General features: G+C 42.5%; 1 protein-coding gene across 3 annotated transcripts in view; it reads left to right on the plus strand.

Annotated features, from left to right (window-relative positions):
• Positions 1–1767: 1767 nt before the first annotated feature.
• pias1a (protein inhibitor of activated STAT, 1a) overlaps positions 1768–19850 on the plus strand; it is a 33907-nt gene continuing 15824 nt past the window's right edge. For 2 of the 3 annotated variants that reach the window (XM_035521098.1, XM_035521100.1), the window contains exons 1-2: positions 1768–1790; positions 16427–16868. In XM_035521098.1, coding sequence (XP_035376991.1) covers positions 16430–16868 — 439 coding nt within the window. In that variant the 5' untranslated portion in view covers positions 1768–1790; positions 16427–16429. Of the gene's footprint in view, positions 1791–2428; positions 2443–16426; positions 16869–19850 lie in introns of those variants that run through there. The other variant, XM_035521099.1, reaches the window with a different exon arrangement.

A 19850-nucleotide genomic window follows, 5' to 3' on the forward strand; every position in this document is an offset into this window, starting at 1 on the left:
TATATATATATATATATATATATATATATATATATATATATATATATATATATATATATATATATATATATATATATGGCACTATACAATTTCACTCAGATTTGCAGATTGACGAAGACTTGGTGCATGAATTATTTCGAGGCAACAATTTAAGGTAGTGCGCACAAAATCTGTTACTCTAACCCATAAACAATAATAACTGAAAGATTGATGAATCTGTGCAAAGCAACATAAAATCTGCATTACCAAAAGTATCCATAGAGCTTCACTTGGCCTTTAATGTAGATGGTGAATTTTACTCTAAATCCAATGCTGCCATCTAGCGTTCATGTAGAAAACTCCACACTACAAACTCTATTTATTTTTGCTACACGTTTCAATTCGAGTATGTTTGATGTAAAGTGAGAGTTATTATAACTCACAAACATGTCTGGATCGTGTTGTGCAATAGTCGTTAATGCTTAGAGAGACATCGGAGAGTTTTAATTAAGGAAATATTTGTCATTAATGTAATCAACAAAGTCCTAGTTTTGCGGTGGAGCTACGAGGCTAAAATCATCGCACACTCGTCGCAAAACCCGTCAAGTTATTAGGTAATCTAAAGTAGAACTGTTTGTGGTTTATGACACTATGATATAACATAGCCTGATAGAAATGGACAAAATGTGTGCTGTATAGCTGCAAATAACTCAGATGAGCCATCCATTCTTATGGACGAAACTCAAGTATGTGATGTTATTGACATGCAGTTCGCGCCGTTGTTATTGGTAGGTAGGCCTATGTGTTTGCCTTCTTAGCTACGTTAAGCTCGCAGGTCTATTACAAAACTAAAGAAGCTCATTTTATGTTAACCGATGAACTGCTATATCTGGATATGAGGAAAGCTGTAAACTGGCTTTCCCACCGGCAAACTAATATTTTAGGGCGAATACAAGAGAAGTGAATCTCCACTCACTCTTCTCTGGGAACGGTTCTTGTTAAATTCTTAATACCCATATTTGCCAGGAAGAGGAGTTCACTCTCTCACAGGTACCTGGGTTTCCACTGTATAGGTTTATGTATAGTGTTAGTTATCCAAAATCATGTAGACTAATTGCGTAGTGATTAATTATTTCCAACCAAGTGTCTGGATAGCCTGACTAAAGTTATTGCTAAAAAGATACTATTATTTTTCATTAGTTAGGCTACATATGATCAGGTTTACACCTTCTGGGGTTACTCGGTAGGCTAATGCAATGTAACCACTTTCAGAAAGTAATTTCAGTAAACACATTTCTGTGCTATCGTAATGCTAACTTGGAGTAATATTCCATTTAAAGCCTAATTCATGTTGCATATTATGGGTATTTGTTAGCAAGTAGACTGTTGTTCCCAGAACTGAGTTGATACTTATACATAGCCCATTTTCATTAATTCATAATACCACATTCATCATAATAATTGTTATGATGATAAAGATTGATTTAACGTTTCTCCAATTCATATCTGGAGCAATAGTATCTAATAGGCTTCTCTAGGGTAGCTTTAGCATACGCTTCTGTAGTCCACATGTCATTACAATACTATTGGAGGATATAGTCTATTCTTAATAACTTATTGTTGATTTCAGGGGATAATATAATTTACTCCTCCGTAAATATAGAAGTAAGGTGTGGTTATTTGATTAGCTTGGCACTTCAATTTGCAAATATGTGCAATTACGCCACAGTGCTGCGCGTCCAGCTCACGTGACCAGGCTACATCACGCTCGCGCTAGGAATTACAAGATGGCGGAGAGTGCGGAACTAAAGGTAAAATGCTGCGCTCAATTTCCACTTAGATTGTCAATTGAGAACCCGCATTGTGCCCATACAAGTAGACGCGATGCTTACTTACTCACTTAGACCTTACGTTGAGCTCTGCGCGCTTTCCTGATGAGGCAAAAGTTGCATTCAAACTGCATTCGCTTCTTCAGTTCTTGGAGCTGGAACAGCTAGTCGCTCGGTAGCTCTAACATGTTATTGTTGATGTTGAGAGAGCTGTCCACAGCTGATTTTCTCAGGGGAATAGCCAAGTTTTGGTCTCTTTCACAGAAGTTTTGTTATATAGGTATGATGCTAAGTATGTAGAATGCCAGACAAAAGACATTCATGTGCTGGCAAATAATTCTAAGGCTTTTGAGTGTTTTTATAAGTGGGATGTGATGGCCAGCATCAGCTAGCTGGCTGGCTAACGTTACTACTTCTTGCTAGAAGGCTCCATCGCTGTGGGGCGCGAGCGCCGTTGACGTTCCATCAATTGAGCGATCTTAGGAGTAGCAGCGCGAGATGCACGGATGGCGTGAAAATAACGCGCGCGCTTTTATTTGCACCTTCTATTTTCAGCATTCAGTGCTGTGTCACAGTTATGCGAAGGGAATCGGTTTATGCCTTTTGCGTCCATGCACTAAACGACCAGGGAAAGGTACAGTCAAGTGTGTGGCGATAATACCAGCTGGTTACTGTATAAAGCGAGCTGCTGCTTCAATAAGATATCGCTGCGTGGATAAGCAAAAAAGCATTTCCTAAATTTGCTATCGTGTAGACCTTTTAGTCGCTTTTATGGACACAGTTAATACTGTGTAATTATTATATCACAACAGTCACAGATTCGTATATTACATTGGTGCGTCTAGGTTATGACTGACGGTTACTAGGCCAAGTTTTGAAGCTGTAAGATCTGTTTTAAAACGGTAAATGTCACTTCGCTAGTTAAATAGACTGATAAGAACTATCTAGCTAATGCAAGAGGCACGCCTCTTTCTCATTACGCTCTCGCTCTCACAACTTGGTTTAGCACGAAGCAGGTGACCAAGGAAGCCCCCTGTCATTATAAGAAAATGGAAAATGAAACTTTGAACACTGTAACAATACAGATCAGGAGAGGAAGGTTTCCTACACGGTTTCAAATGTTCTGCATAAACAGGTGGTGTGGGTGTGTACGTTTGGTGCGCATGCGAGTACATGTGTGCTCGCATGGTTGTTTGGTTCTGACGTTCTTCTCGCCACTTATTTGCAGTAGCTTTTGTTCAAAGTAGTCCACAGGCTCTGATTTGTAATAGTCAGTGTCCTTCATGTTGACCTACTGTTTGTCCTTGATTCTCATTTAGGCTTGTGCCTATAACAGGTAGAGCCATATGGGGAGTGGAGAGAGGACAATCTAGTCCATACTTTTATCAAGTGCTATATATAGTTTCTAAATCTATTTCTAGATCAGTTTTGGCCTGAAACACTGGTGACCTTGCATGACCATTGGATGCAGAATAAAAAACATACTCACTCCATTTAGGGTTCTTTAACCAAAAAAAAATTGTTGACATTTTGTTACTCCGTGGACAATAACAACAAAGTGTAGAGAGCCTTTAGAGTGAGGTAACGACACAACCTACTATTTTCGGGAACAAATGCACAGTGTCATAGTTGCAAGCTCTGCTCTTGTGTAGAATCCCTGGTGCATTGGTGTTGTTCATCTAAATAAATCATTGAAATGTTTGATCTGTGCAGAACCAAATAAAAAATAAGCCTGAGTCAGGTGAGCATAGACAGCGACTACATTTTTATCGATAAGCTAAAGTTATATGTTATTCATGTATTATTTAATTCTTCTTAGATTTTATGAAATCATTGTTTTCTCTTACGTAAATAAGCTTTCTGATGGGCCATCATTGTTTATTTCCACAGCCCATCTAACATCAGTGTTGATTTGTGGTGTTGCTCTCCATGTAAGGTTACAAAGTCCAGCTATATTACACAGTTGCTTAGCGATTTGGATCATGTTTGTAGCCAAGCAGCAATGTCCAGAAAAGTATTTACAGATATCATGGTACCTCATATGTGGGAAATATCGTAATGTTGAATTTTTTTCGGTCATGCCTAGCACTACTCAAGTATATGCGCAATCAAATCATATTTCATGACTCTTGATTTTTCCGAAATTGAAAAACATTTTCCTTTTTATAAATGTGTCTTCATCCAAGCATCCCTTTGTGTTGTAGGGATATTTCATAACACAGCGTTTTAGTGACTTTGTTAAAAATGTCTTTGGAAATGGAAGTAATGAAAAGGAATCCTCTTATTCACTGACAGCTTTGTGAACTCTGAAAGGTACAGGCTAAGGCTAAGGTGTAGTGTTCAGTCTCATTAATATTTTTGCTGGTCTGTGGAACCCTGAATATTCAAAACTGCATTTTTTAAATGACTGTGTATCTGTCCAGATAGCACAGCCTCCTAGACATTGAGTCTGCACTTCAGACAGGACCTGTCACATGCTGAGCTTACAGTCTAAGCTGCTTTGGTACTGCAAAACTGTATGCCCATTCATATTGTATCCAGATCAGTTTTAAAGGGTGATGGTGACCAGTGTAGCACTACCTGCCCACTCGTACTGAACTGAGATCAGTGCAACAGTGGTGGAATTGGTGGTGTGGGTCCGTCTTCCCACTCATATCTGATATGGGTGTTCAGGAGCGGCAGCTGCAGGAACAACCTTGCAGCTGCCGTTGGTTAAAGTGGCGTACTGACTCATCTGATATTGATTGGTAAGATGAATGATTGGATATGTAATTGTGTAACCATAAAATTGATTTCTGTTGTTCTTTTTTTCTTGAGATCTTGTTGTCTAATTTCTGAGACACTCTATCCAGATTCTTGCCTGTAGGGGAAGAATATCTCTTCTTTTTTCTCCAGTTTCCGTGTAAAGTGGAGATACAGTAAAACAAAAGACATGCTCCTTCATCTTAATCAAATCTGTTCAATCACTGTCCTTCGGATGAAATCCTCTTTCTTTATTTAACTCTGTCTTTTTCAGCCTTTTCTCTGAGCCCTACTCTTACTCTCACTTTCATTGCCCTTCTCACCCCAGTTCTTGCTTTGATTTCTTTTACCACATCTCTGTCTTCTACTCTCTCTCCCTCTCTTTGTCTTTCATATTCTCACTCTCTCTCTTTCTGTCTCTCCCACTCTCTTTCTCTCCGTATTTCTCTTCTTTCTCTCTTTTTATGACTTCGTGAACTGCCTTCAGCACTAGAAATATGCTGAGTGGAGGGTGTGTATGTGTGTGTGTGTCAGTCCACATGGGTGTGTATCCACACCAGGTGTCCCCCTACCTGACAGTAACTCTGCTACCCATTTCCTCAGTTTAACCCTCAGTGATTTCCCTAAAGGCCACTGCAGTGCTTCATAGAGAAGTGAGAGATTCCTGATGATCAGCAGGGCTGTTTCAGATATTCCAGTGTTCCTTCATTTATTCAACCCTTTATCACGCGCTGAAATTATTCGGTTGTGAAGTTATTTTTTTCTGAGGTTCCTATTTTTTCCCCTTGACAATCAAATTGGTCCTAATCAGCACACTTGGAATTACAGAAGAAAAGGAAAGAGAATTGTCTCCGATAATAGCTGGTTATGACTGTTCCAGAAACGTATAGTCCTGCTGTGAATCTCTTATCTCATTTTCCTCTCATTCTCTCTCAGTCTTTTTCTCATTTTTGTCACTTGTCCACACATTTAAGTCCAATGTTTGGTTCAGCAGACAAATAATAATGTCTGGGACGGTTCACACTGTTGAAAGCAAACTAGTTGGTAATGCCATGTAGCTAATCTAAAGTCATGACCTTGAAGTTTGAGCCTTGTCCAGTAGCTTCAGGTGTCTGTATACCTGGCTCATGGTGGGAGGTTCCTCATTCTAATCCCTATCCCTGTGTGCTGTTTTATTTTTGTTCATATGTTAGTATAGCTGGAAGTGGCAACGCAAACACAGCCGTAGCAGTCACTGGTTGTGTCATTTTGATGTTCTGAACGCTTAAAAACAGTACGAGCAAGAATTCATGCTCGAGAACGAATGATGTCTGTACTTTTGTCAATTTTTACAGATAGCAGTGTGTTAGTGTCAGAAACCACATCACTTGCCTAAGCACGTAAGCACATATTTGACATTACTTAACTGTTTAATGTGGAGGGAAGCATGTGTGTAATGAATTAAACATGCAGTTTGCACTATGTAAATGTTGTTTCTTGGTAGCTACATTGTGCTATGTTAGCCTTGTAGCTTGAACACATAACGAAAGGAGCAACATTTGGACAACATACATGTTTTAGTTAACATACGTTAAAAAAGGGTAACTTTTTTGTTTTTCGCTAGACTTTTAAAAAGTTTTACTTTTCTTTAGCAATAAAAAGGCAAAATAAAAGCTAAGTAAAATGCCCCTCATAAAAATACAGGTGTACTCACTTAATATTTATTGAAATATTTTAGTTATCCCAAAATAAAAACAAACGAACCAAAAAAGCTGGTATAGATGTGATCGTGTAAATGATCTTGTCCTAAAGAGTTGAACCCTTTCTGAGGGTACTGTCACTGAATGGGCAGGGTGTTTTGCATTTGCTCATCTGGTCTGTTTTGCAAATACCTTCTTTGCAGAATGTCCCAGTGGCTTGAAAAGCTCTGTGAGCTGTGTTTCTGTGCCTGAGAGCCCAGGCCATGCTGGAGGTCCTCTTTCTGTTACTGAAAACCAGACTGAAACTGCTCTCTTCTCTCTGTTTTGCTTTGTGAGCTGGTGTTTGGGAACTGAATCTAAAACCACTTTACCTCTCAGAATTTTCTTACAGGTTCCAGAATGACAAGAATCTTACTCTTCATATTTTGTCCAGTATGGATGAATTGAAGTCCCACTTTCGAATAAGTGATATTGAGTTGTTGATGTGGTTCACAATCAGTTAGTGTTAGTTTTGCTCTCTCTCTTTCACTAAATATTGGTATGTATATTCCTATAATGTGATCATGCGATAGAGTTAAAAAAAAAAAAAAAAAAATCTTTTACAAAGAATTGCAAAAATGGACAGTTCTTTTGCCACCCGATTTAACTTTATTGGCTGTCTGCACTACTGCTAATACTACTCAGTTGCATCAGAAGAGTATTTAATAATAAAATGAAATATTAATAAATTCTGATTAATAACGGACTCTGTGATAATCACTTAAACCAACCTCATATAACCTCATTCCATCTGTCGCCCACACTGTTCTATCTGTAGTGGTCTGCAGGACACCTGCGAAAGAGCCAGACTTGATCTGATCAGGAGATTTAGCTTTAGATAAAGAACCATAAGAGATACTCACGTCTCATGTAGTAATTTTCACGTGTAGCTGTAGATATCGCTGTCTGAGATATCTATACACAGAGATGCACACACATATTTTACTTTTGCTTGTGTGTGTGGTTTTGTGAAAAATCAGACTTGCACCATTCTATCCTTAATCCAGAAGTAGTTGATCATGCTTGGTGTCCACATTTAGCTTTTTTTAGTTTTGCTCACTGGTATGATAGAAAACGTCTTTACTGTCCCATCCCAGCATGGCTCACGTGTATGGAGTCTACCAGTTAGCACTGTATGGACTGCATGCTGAAATTATTACCCCAAACGCTTACTCCAAAAGTCAATGTTTGTAATACTGCTGAAATAAAAATAATAATTTGTTATAAACAATTTCATAAAATCTAAATCACAAATAGTGCTTTGTGCTGAAGATGGCTGCTGCTACTCTTTTTAGCTGTGCACCAGTGTTCTGTTTGAATTCCATAAATAAAAATATCTATTAGTGTTGTCAGAAACCACTATGTAGTCTGTTGAAGAGATTAATGTTTTTTTTCCTGGCCTGTGCCTTTGATAAGTTAAATTACAGTGGGCTATGATGACAGAATAAACCTGCCATTAACCACTGTGCCTTCAGCACTGAACAAACATATGTGCATGAGTGGAAGAAAATGAGTCTTTAATATCTGAGCTGTATTAAATGGTTTCTCAGACAGGGTTTAAATTGGTGGAGTGTGTTGTCTTGAAACAACATGACAGCTTCCACAGTAGGGAGGATGTGGAGAAACACTGGTGTTCTGTGGGATGGTCATGCTGTAATGGGCTGTGTTGATGGTGCTTATATTCCATCCTATGATCTTAACACTATAAATCCAACAACCTCAAATCAATAAGTTAAAAAAAGTTTCCATTTTATTTGGAAGTTCTTTTAAGAGTTTATCAAGGTTAAGTTAAAGTAACTGAAAATGTTTGTCATGGGTTTAACTAGGTTCAAGAAAAAAAAAGTTAAATGCCTTCTTAAGACATGTATAGCCAATCTCTACATGATTTAGAGCTACCGCTCACACTATCATGGAAAGGTTGACTGTGATTGGAGGAAACACTGATTTTCCGGATGTGTATACATTACCAATCCAAAAAAGGGAGAGAGGAACTAATTGTCCATTCCTCCTTGACAACGCAGAGAATGCTCCTGTGCTCTTATGACCAGGTATGATTTCGGCATCTCGGGGGATTACAGTTTGCGTCACAGTGATGGGAAATGATACAGGACCTTCAGGTGCCGGACTCACTACACACAGGCTGTCAGTGTGTCACAAACTGCTTTAGATGGATTCTAAGACTGAAATGATTGAAAGCTCTTTGGGTGATAATCAAAGTATATCTGACAGTATTTTTGAAACAAAAGGAGGCGGTCTTGGTTATACTATCTGTATGTGATTTTAAAGCTCTTCAGTTAGGGTCAGCAAGGTTCCCCACTTCATACTTTATCTGAAGTGCCTAATAATATAATTTCTGTCTTTCTTTTCACACTTATTAATAGATTTACCCTTATCTGTTTTTCCTTTTATTTTTATAGAATTACCGTGCATCTTGTTTGCTATTCTCTTGTAGTCTGCTGATTCAGGCATCTGGCATCAGCGGTGCACCACATATGTAATGCGTGATGTGTATAAGCACGGGAACGGCCCCTGCGCTGACTCAGAATTTGACCTACGTTCATCCACTAAGCTAAGGAGGCATGAGAAAGCTGAATCGCTAAAGAAAATACCTCAGGTACTTGAGGTAAGCCTTTGCTACATTACCTGCGGAAGTAGTTTTAAATAGCAAATGGTCATCAGAGTCATTTAGATTCTCTCGATCTGAGTCACACATTTGTGAATTTGCTACTTTAGTTCTCTCTGGTTGTACATATGTAGCGTAAACTACACTGGTAATGTGTTTTATGTGACTCCAGTGGTCTGGCACGACTCAACCATTCCCAGCAGCCGGAGTGGAGAGATGAGTGGGTAGTTCCTCTACTGTGTGCCACAGTCTTCTGGAGATGCACAGGAACAGCCTTGAGTCTAATGTGGTGTAGAGTGCCTCTCAGCCAGCCACTCCTATAGGGGTAGCTTACGTATTCTAGTTGTGCTCCGTGCTGCAGTGTTTACCTTTAGAATGGGACTAACACCATTCCAGTTGTGCGTGTGTGGAATGGTTGTCGCCGAGTGGCAGCGGTAGTTAAAGTTTCATGTTTGTGGGTGGAGGGGTAGCGATTGTATTGAGGATGCAGTGGTGGGTTCTGTGGTACACTCTTCATTTTACTCCAGCCATCTTTTACAGTGCTACAAAATGTGACATGAATGCTAAAATCTCAGAATCCACATGTAATAGTACTAGTGAACTAAATGTTAGTAGTATAATACCACTATAACACAAAAAATGACTTTTGTTTTATTTTACATTTAATTTTTATTCATTTTTAAGTCATGTTGTATTCTGCTAACACTAATGTATTGAATGTCACTGGGATTTTCTGTGCTGGTAGGACTGGGTTAGTTGTGTTGTGGCTGTGTGAGTGGTCTGGTATTTTTTAAATGTGCTTCAAGTGAGCCATCTTCCGCTTTTAGAGTCTGCTTGTTAATATGTCTGTGTGTGTGTGTGTGTGTGTGTGTGTGTGTGTGTGTGTGTGTGTGTGTGTGTGTGTGTGTGTGTCATTGGTACTGTGTTGGAAATGCACAATACACTGAGGTATGTGAGTGCTGATCCACAGCCAGTGATCTGCAGGAGAGAGGCAGTGGGGGAAGGGCAGAGAGAGAGAGACAGAGAGAGAGAGAACGCACATGAGCAGGAAAGCAGTGAGACAGGGCGAAAAAGGGAGTGAGCGAGAGAATGCACAGCAAAAAGAGAGGGAGGTGGTAAGTGCATGTGAGGGAGGAGTGAGCTGGGTGAGAGCACAGCAGAGTGAACGAGTGAAATGCAGAGAGGGAGGGAGAGGTAGAGGCAGCAGAGTGAGTGCTGAAGGAGGGGCTAACACAATAATCACACGGCTTTCTGCTGGGGGGGGGTAAAGTGAGACACTAGTCTGAGTGGGGGAGGGAAGTGTGTGTGTGTGTGTGTGTGTGTGTGTGTGTGTGTGTGTGAGCGTGTGTGCGTGTGTGCACTTTAGTTATTACCAGCATCTTGAAGAGGAGAGAAAGGGAACAGACTAGTTGCTTTTGACTGGTTTGGCTGTATTTTAAGAGTAACAAAATGGGCTCTCCGAGTCTCAGCAGGAGACGTTGGAGTATGTGCTGTACTGTCTGTGTTGACTCCATTAATCCCATGCTGCTTCTATTGGCTTCAACCCCCTCTTTTCTATGAGATTACTAGATTTTGGAAAAGATGATCCAGATTACACACACACACACACACACACACACACACACACTCAGACAGACACACACACAGCTTGACCATGTACTGTGCAGCAGACCTTCTGCACACACATTAGGTATGTGGTGTGTGTTTTGTCTGTCTAGTTTTCAGAAAACAATGTAACCTGCAATAGACCTGAACTTCAGAGAAGGGCAGTTGCTGACACCAAACATTTCCAGCAGTTTCCACTGTGGGTGCATTGGTTTGAACAACATTCATGCAGAACCACCAACCCAACCACATATACTATAAGCAGAGATCTGCTGAATGTTCAGCACAGTCCTAATGTTTTATTATTATTATTATTATTTTAGCTCTGTACTTTGAAATGAGAGAGTAAATGTAAGAGATTACAGTGTGAAAATGTATAAAATATACATACAGTAAATGTACATGCCTATAACTTTAGGTAATTCTTGTCTGTATCTATTTATGTCTATATTGGGTGAAACATATAGTCTCCCGCTCATCCCCATTTCAGGGTACCATATGTAATTGTAGAAATCATCCTTAATAATATCCTTTAGTCCTTGGGAGCTTTAGACATCCCCATCGGTGGGTGTCTCCCCTGGTAACACTCTGTCAAGCCTGTAACACAGATCTTTTCACTTCCTGCTTGTCTGAGTCCTGTTTTCAGTAAGTGAAATGCTTGACTTGGCAATCGGCTGATTTGGCCTGGAGAAGACTGTTAGTTGATGTGGTAGGCTGGCAGGCTTCAGCCCATTGTCCTGCTGTGAGGTGAGCAGTCGTCCTCCAAGGATTAAGGCATTTTTTCGGATCTGGGCAGCTAAGATACCTTCGTACTTCAGAATTTATCCTTTTCCTGCCACTGGAAGTGACATCATCAGTGGGGGCATGGGAGCCTGGTCCACTGGCAGCCACGCGAACCTGCACCTCCATGCTGCGCTGACTGCACTGGCTTGGCTTTGCATCAGCAACATGTCCTTTCTCCTTATATTTTACACATGTGTTTTCCTCATTTCATCATGCCTGTACAAGGTAATCTTCTTACCTGTCCACCAAATCTTTGTCCCAAAGCATAACAGTTTTTTTAATGTACTTTTCTAGCACATTGTAACCTGGCTTTTGTTCTTGAAGCTTCGTGGTGGTTTGTATCTTGCGGTGAGCCCTCTGATGTCACGCTACTGTAGTCTCTTCATGAAAGGCTTTGACACATCCGCACTCCATCCTGTTCTTGGTGTGTTCATCAGTTTTTCTACATAACTGAAAGTGTTTTTGTGTGGTCTACACGGCCCATTGCTATCATTAAGCTCTTGTTTCTTAGCAACATTTGATTTCAACACACCTGTGTAGTTGGTTGATTAAGTCATCACGGCATTCTTTACACAGGGCTCTAGACTGTGACCATTTTTTCACAGTGCACAAGTTGAAATTTCACATGGTCGCGTCCGTGTGAGTACGTGGTAATCATGAGGTGTTTTTCGGTACTTTCATCATCGCACAGCGCACTGACAATGAAACGCACTAACCAGTCCAGTTAGCGCGCTGCAAAGATGAAGCAGTCTCCATCTTATTACTAAAAAAAAAACAAAAAACAAAACAAAATGAGGAGAGTGAAGAGGAGGCTGGAGGACAGGCGAGCCAGCGAGCGCTCTCCATCCAGACCCAGCTGACAAGAGCCTGGCAGGATGCAGGGACAGTACTCGTTGTGTACCGTTCTATGAAGCTGCTTACAAAGGAACTTCTGAGTGTTCTGGGACATTACGGAAGGAGCCGAACAAAACCAAAAGAAAAGTCTGAGAACTTCAGACAGACAGACAGACAGACAGACACAGACAGACAGACAGACACAGACAGACAGACAGGCAGACAGACAGACAGAAAGAAAGAAAGAAAAGGCTTTCATATAACCAGTGGTTCTTACCTTTAGCCAGTCTGTCTCCTCCTAGCATTTGTGGTGGTTGCAGTGCAGAGTGTAACGTTTTGGTACCTGTGTAAAGTGACTCCCTCACTGGTGTCGATGTCGTTGTTAGCTACTGCCTTCTGTAGCCACTTGGCTAATCGTGTTGGCATTGCTAGCAACCAAAGCACTAGACGTCCGATCGCTCTCATTGATTTCTGTGGGTTCTGTGCTGTGCAACTCATCAAGTGGACTGATCTTCTTACAGACACTAGCTAGATGTACTTGGCACGTTTTGCAGGACCGCTACAACTCTTTCTTCTTTTTCTGTTTTAGTTCCTGTTCTGTACTGGCCCAGCTTTTACTAAGATATGTAAACACTTGTCTGCCAATGTCAAAGCATGTTTAATGATAACACCTACGCTGATTGGATACTTACTCCTAGATTATCAGATTATCAGACTGGTAGAATGAATACAAACCAAACCTAAATATACAAGAAACAAATCTTATTTCCATCCATCCATCCATCCACCCCCCCCACCCCCGGTGGCCTTTGTGTTGTGTGTTCCTCTCTCTCATTCTCCATTGGTTGGGCAAGTAAGCTTATAAACCTGAATTCATTTCATAAGAAAAAGACTCAGGGTTTTGGTCCATCATTACTCAAGAGGTTTCTGCTGCACCATTGGACTGCCCCACTGTAGCGCCTTTAGGAGGCTGTAGAGATGGATAAAGGCTGTTAATATTGGGCTCTGGTGAAGGATTTAGGCTGTTGGTCCAGCCTGCATGGGCTTTATGTGGGTAAGGGATGCAGCTTGTGTACCTGGGCATGTGCTGAAGGAGAAAATGAGTTTGATTGCAGGAAAGGTGTGTGTGTGTGTGTGTGTGTGTGTGTGTGTGTGTGTGTGTGTGTGTGTGTGTGTGTCCGTCCGTCCAATTGTGGGTATCCTGTCAGTCTTGCTAATTACTGCTAAAAAAGATATTCTGAACAAATGAAAAGCACACCAGACCTGCGGCTTGCTCCTTCTTTTTTCCCCTCCTTATTTAATTCTTGTGACGGCAGCACTCTTGCATAGGCGATGTTACTGTAGTTCTAATTAATGTAAATTTCTTTGTAGCCAATGTTAATAAATGGCCCCCGTAGCATGAAGAGAGTGAAATGCTATTTTGAGCTGCAGTGTGTGAACCAGCCTTCTACCCACTGGGACTCTGATTGAGACGGAGCCTCTGAGACTTGCTTTAAACGGGGAGGGCCTAAACGTCACCATTCTGTCCCATGATGCTACAGGACACTGTCTGTCCTTCACTAGACTAGTAATGCAGTTGTCACTTAGTAGATAACAGCACACGTCTGGCTCTTGTCAGGCACTTGTGTAGTGCAGCTGAAATACACCGGTTTGTTTTTTGGTGTTGCCCTTTGCAAGTGAGACACCTGAGCTGTGCCTGTCCAACCACTTACGCCCGAATCAGAAGAGGAGCTGCACAGTCTTTGCTGCATGCTGGGAAATGCTGGAGTCACGTGTCATGAAAGTATCCAAAGATGTCGTGATTTTTCATTTTCGCAGCAGGGCTCATCCGGAATGTCCCCCCGCTTCCTCAGAGCTACTCCGCAGCGTCCTGTCCTAAGCCCTGTGTTAAGACCAACTCCAGGCCCAGTTAAATACCCTACTCATCGCCTCATCTATTGCCAGTGTTCCTTTCATTAGGCACAGAAATGGTTCGTTGAGAGTTTTTTTTTTTCTTTTTTCGTTTGTCTGGTATTCTGAAACATTGTTGGCCTTGGAGGAAGGAAGCAGTTTTGTCCAGCAGAAGTCCTAATAAGTGTGTGTGTGTGTGTGTGTGTGTGTGTGTGTGTGTGTGTGTGTGTGTGTGTGTGTGTGTGTGTGGAGGGAGCGAGGGAGGGGGACAGAGGGACACTCTTCTGACCGCCTGCCACAATATTACATGTGATGTGTTTGACAAATGGACTGTGCACCCTTATGAACAAGAGCATGCAGCTCTCTCTCTCTCTCTCTCTCTCTCTCTCTCTCTCTCTTTCTCCTCCCTCTTCCCCTACTCTCTCCCTCACTATCCATTTGTCTCATTCTCTTTGTTTATATCACCCCATCACGTTACACATCTTTTCAGATTTATTTTCATATGGTCTTTCTGTTTTACTGCATTGCTTCAACCTCACTCCTTTATTTGGTGTGGGTGTGTGTGCGTGTGAGAGAGAGCAGCAGAGAGGTGAGGGAGGCAGGGTGAGCCGAGACTGCCAGAGTAGACAGCTTGATTGACAATCTCTGCTCTCAAACAGACACTGTCTCATGCCTACTGTGTTTTCACTAGAGCTGCCTGCCTGCCTGTTTATGTGTGTGTTTATGTGTGTGCATGTGTGTGTGCATGTGCGGGTGTGTTGGTGTTTGCACTGGATCTGTGTGTGTGTGTGTGTGTGTGTGTTTACTGTGTGTGTGTGTGTGTGTTCATTTTCATGCGTTTTGGAAGCTGAGCAGCTCATATCTCAGCCCTTCCCCCACCTCGCGTTCTTGCGCGCTCTCTCTCTCTCTCTCTCTCTCTCTCTCTCTCTCTCTCTGTGTCACTCTCTCTCTCTCTCTCTCTCTCTCTCTCTCTGTGTCCCTCTCTCTCTCTCTCTCTCTCTCTCTCTCACTGTCTGTCTGTCTGTCTCTGGTTCTCTGTCGTGCTCTCTGCAGCTTGTTTGCACTCCCTTCCTCTCTCTCATCCCCCTCTGTCTTTCTCAGTCTCTCTCTCTCTCTCACTTTCTTTCTCCTGCTCAATCTTGCACTCTCTCTCTCTCTCTCTCTCTCTCTCTCTCTCTCTCTCTCCCTTCACTTCAGTTTTCATGGGCTCTCTCCTGTGGCACCCCTTCTCTCTCTATCTACTTTTCTTTCCTGTGTCCCTCTCCTCTTTCAACATTTATGGCATATTTATGTGACTCAGTATAAATGTGTCGAACACACAATAAAGTAAATCATTTCTGTAAGGTTGCCGTGGTTGCAGATGCCTTTCAGTAGATTGCGTTTTACGCTGGTTGGCACCAGGATGTAAAGAATACCTGTGAACACAGGAATGAACTCGGACAGACTATAAACACAAGTGATTGCTCCAAACCTACCTCAAACCTGTTTAGGGACCACACACAGGGCTGATATTCACACGCGCGCACGTATGTGTGTGTGTGTGTGTGTGTGTCTGTGTGTGTGTGCATGCGTCTGTGTGTGTGTGTGTGTGTGTGTGTGTTGTTGGTCTTGCTCCCGCAGAGAGTTTAGCAATAAAGTGTTCAGTTAAGTGCATTTCTTTGTATGTGTGCGTATATGTGTTTAAGGAAGAGTGAAGAAGGGTTTGTTCATCACTTCCTTTGTTTGTTTTTGGTATCCCGCTTTCAAGCCTAAGTGATACACACTTGCGCGCACACACACACTAAAAGAAGTGTATCTTTTATCTTTCTTTTTTTCCATAGATGTGTATGTGTATTGTATTTCATACACAAGACATCCAGCTCCTCACTATTGCAGCTAACAGAAATTGTCTTGGGGACTGTCTGTGTGTGTGTGTGTATACGTGTACACTTGGTGTGTTTGTGTTTTTATTTTTATTAGAAATTTAGGGTCTATTTTGTGGATGTCTTGTGTTTGTGTTTGGTTTTGTGTGTGTTTGTATTTCAGCGTGTCTGTGTTTATGCAGTTGAATCTCCTGTGTGTTGTGCATTCTAAGCTGTGTGTACATGCGCTCATGTGCCTGCATGCATGTGTGTGTGTTTGTGTTTGTGTGTGTGTGTGTTGGGGGAAGTTGCGGTCTGGGTTTGGCTAGTAAACAGTCTGGCCTGTGCTGGCTGAGTGTGTCGGGCAGAGTGTGACAGCTGAGTCTCTCTCTCTCTCTCTCTCTCTCTCTCTCTCTCTCTCTCTACATGGACTTTGTCTTCAGTTTACTCCATCTTTTTATTTCTTGCATCATCAGACATCAGCTAAAATCTTGAACTACTGTCTCTCTCTCCCTCTCTGTCTCTCACTCCCCCTCTCTCTCCCTCCCACTCTATCTCTTCCTCCCTCTCTCTCTCTGACAGCAAATGGTGATGAGCCTGCGGGTATCCGAGCTGCAGGTGCTCCTGGGCTACGCCGGGCGGAACAAGCACGGGCGCAAGCACGAGCTTTTGACCAAAGCGCTGCACCTGCTGAAGGCCGGCTGCAGCCCTGCCGTGCACATGAAGATCAAGGAGCTGTACCGCCGACGCTTCCCCACCAAGCTGGTGTCGCCCGCCGAGCTGGCGGGGCTGCCCGGCGTGCACCCAGGGGCTGCCTCCCTGCCGGCCGGCCTCACCCAGCTGCCATATGACGGGCACGGCGCGCCGCCATCACCCCTGCTGCCCGTCTCGCTGCTGGGCCCCAAGCATGAGCTGGGTCTTGCACACCTGCCTGCCGGGCTGCACCCTGTGCACCCCGATGTCAAACTGCAGAGGTTGCCCTTCTACGACGTGCTGGACGAGCTCATCAAGCCCACCAGTCTCGGTGAGTGAGTGTGTGTGTGTGTGTGTGTGTGGGTGCGTGTGTGTGTGGGTGCGTGTGCATTTTTGGGTATGTGGGACTGTGTGAATGCTTTAATGATTAGTGCTTATGTATGTTTGCATGCAACCTGTGTGTGTGTGTGTGTGTGTGTGTGTGAGAAAAACTCTGTATATGTGTGTATGCATGCATGCTTTACTCCATGTGGACTGTGTGTGTATATTCTGTGTCCCATGTTCATACTATGCCTGGGCAGTAAATCGGTAATAGCACTTTCTATGATGAACGGCAGTGAATGTACCACAGCAAAATTCCATGTGGGTGAGAGGAAGCGGCAGGCTGGTGGGCTGCTAGTGGCGGCCATATTTCCCCACATTAGCATTTTAATGCAGTTAGGAGGTCTGCCATAGCTCTCTATTGGCCTTAAGGGAATCCTGCAAACAGACCTGACACCCTCCACATTTCAGCCTCTCGCTCTCTCTCCCTCTTTCTCTCCCTCTCTCTCTCTCTCTCTCTCTCTCTCTCTCTCTTTCTCTCTCTCCCACCCTCCCACACACTGTCTGTTTTACTTATAAGCACCTTCCTTTTTTTAATTTTTCTGAGATACCGTTCTTTTTTCTTTGTCTTTGTTTTTGTTCTTCCTTTCTTTTGTCTGTTTGACTCTCTCTCCTACTCCTTACTCTCTCTTCTCTCTCTCTCTCTCTGTTCTCTCTCTGTCTGTCTATCTCTGTCTGTCTGTCTGTCTCTCTATTTCTCTCTCTTCCTGCTCCATTGCCCTCTGTCTCATTTGCATGGAGAGTGATGAAACCAGAGGTTCACACACCTGAGCTCCCTTCACATTCTGCCCAGTAACAATAACTGCGCACAACACGCTACCCTCCAAAATAGTGCCACACCCACAGCTCATTCTGGAACCCTCAGAAAGCATGGTTTCCACTCTTCAATAATTATACAGCTCTCAGCGCCTGCACGCGCACACTAGAGGAGGCCGCCAAGCTTTGGTGGACGGTTAGCTATGGCTTTTTCGATCTCTTTGTGGAGGTGTGTATGTGGGTGCGCATGTGTGTTTGTACTCTTCCTTTGTCTAAAACTTTAGCACATTTTGGTAAATATTAGTGCAATTACACTGACTGGTCAAAACTAAGCTCTCTTGCATTCTCCCATCCGTTTTGGTAAAGAGGTTATTTTCAGATTGTTGTTATGATAGCTTTAACACCAGTCATTTTAATGAGCAACCTGCTGATATCACCAGACACACATTATAAACACACTACAGACACACATTATATACACATTAAAGGTACACATTACAGAGGCACATTACATGTACATTACAGATGCACCTTATATACACATTAAAGACACACATTACTTATATGTCACAGACGCTCATTATACACACACATTACATACACATTGCAGAAACACATTATATACACATTACATGCAGACACACATTACACACATTACATACAGGCAGACATTACATACAGGCACACATTACATACACACATTACATACAGGCACACATTACAGACACATTACATACAGGCACACATTACAGACACATTACATACAGGCACACATTACAGACATATTACATACAGGCACACATTACATACACATTACATACAGGCACAGATTACATACAGGCACACTTTACAGACACATTACATACAGGCACACATTACACGCATTACATACAGGCACACATTACATACACATTACATACAGGCACACATTACATACACATTACATACACATTACATACAGGCACACATTACATACAGGCACACATTACATACACACATTACATACAGGCACACATTACAGACACATTACATACAGGCACACATTACAGACACATTACATACAGGCACACATTACATACACATTACATACAGGCACACATTACATACACATTACATACAGGCACACATTACATACAGGCACACATTACATACAGGCACACATTACATACACATTACATACAGGCACACATTACATACAGGCACACATTACATAGCTCCTATGTGAGTCCATGAGGCACTCCACTCTTTCCAGGGTGAACCTTGCCAGCAGTTTCTTAGCCTAGAGGTTTTACTTGTGATACAGGTGACACTGCTGTTGGTGGGCTTAGCTTTGCTTTCTTCCAGCAGTCTGGAATGTTGTACAGGAAGAACAACCTTCCTTTAACTCACACCCCAGATGCTGTGTGCTCAGTAACCTCTCTCTCTTTCTCCCTCCCTCCCTCTTTCTCTTCCTCTCTTTCTCCTGCTCTCCCTCCCTGTCTCCCACTTTTTCTCCCTCTATTTCTTGCCCTCCTTCACTCACTCCCATCTTTTCATAATCCATCCTTCTCTCCCTCTCTCCCCTTTCTCCATCCCTCCCTCCCACTCTTTCTCTCTCCCTCTCCCTATCTTTTACTCATGTAAGTTACCTCAATGCTGCATGTTTAATTTTCTCTAATCATTATCCTCTTTATTCTGCTCTGGTCAGAGCCATTAACACACCACACATATATTATTCATTAGCTCAATCAATGTCATTTACCCAGGGAGGGTCGGCCACTTCGGTGAGGAATTAAACACTTCCAGTGTTGAACTTCTTGTTCAAGTGGAGGTTAGAGAGATACTGATCTGAAAATTCTGGCCATAATCACCAATTTCATTTGAACATGCTGATATGGATCTTAGGTTGGATAAAGTTGGTGGATATGGATCTTAGGTTGGCTTAAATGTGTTGGCACTGGATCCCACCCTCAAATGCAACCCTGAGGCTTCTTGGGGAGCAGTTGAGCTTTTGAGGCTGTCCTGTCTGCAGGTTGTTAGGAACTGCCAGGTTACGGTTGTCAGGGACAAGGCTGAGGCTGAGGCAGGAGCCCATACGTCCCCCTGGGGATGTGATGAGTTTGCGTGTAACACAAGCCCTGCAGTTGAACCACCCCAATAATATCCAGTCAGCAGCAGACCTGTGGCCAGACACTGA

The sequence above is a fragment of the Electrophorus electricus genome, chromosome 21, assembly GCF_013358815.1.
Source record: "Electrophorus electricus isolate fEleEle1 chromosome 21, fEleEle1.pri, whole genome shotgun sequence".
NCBI lineage: Eukaryota > Metazoa > Chordata > Actinopteri > Gymnotiformes > Gymnotidae > Electrophorus > Electrophorus electricus.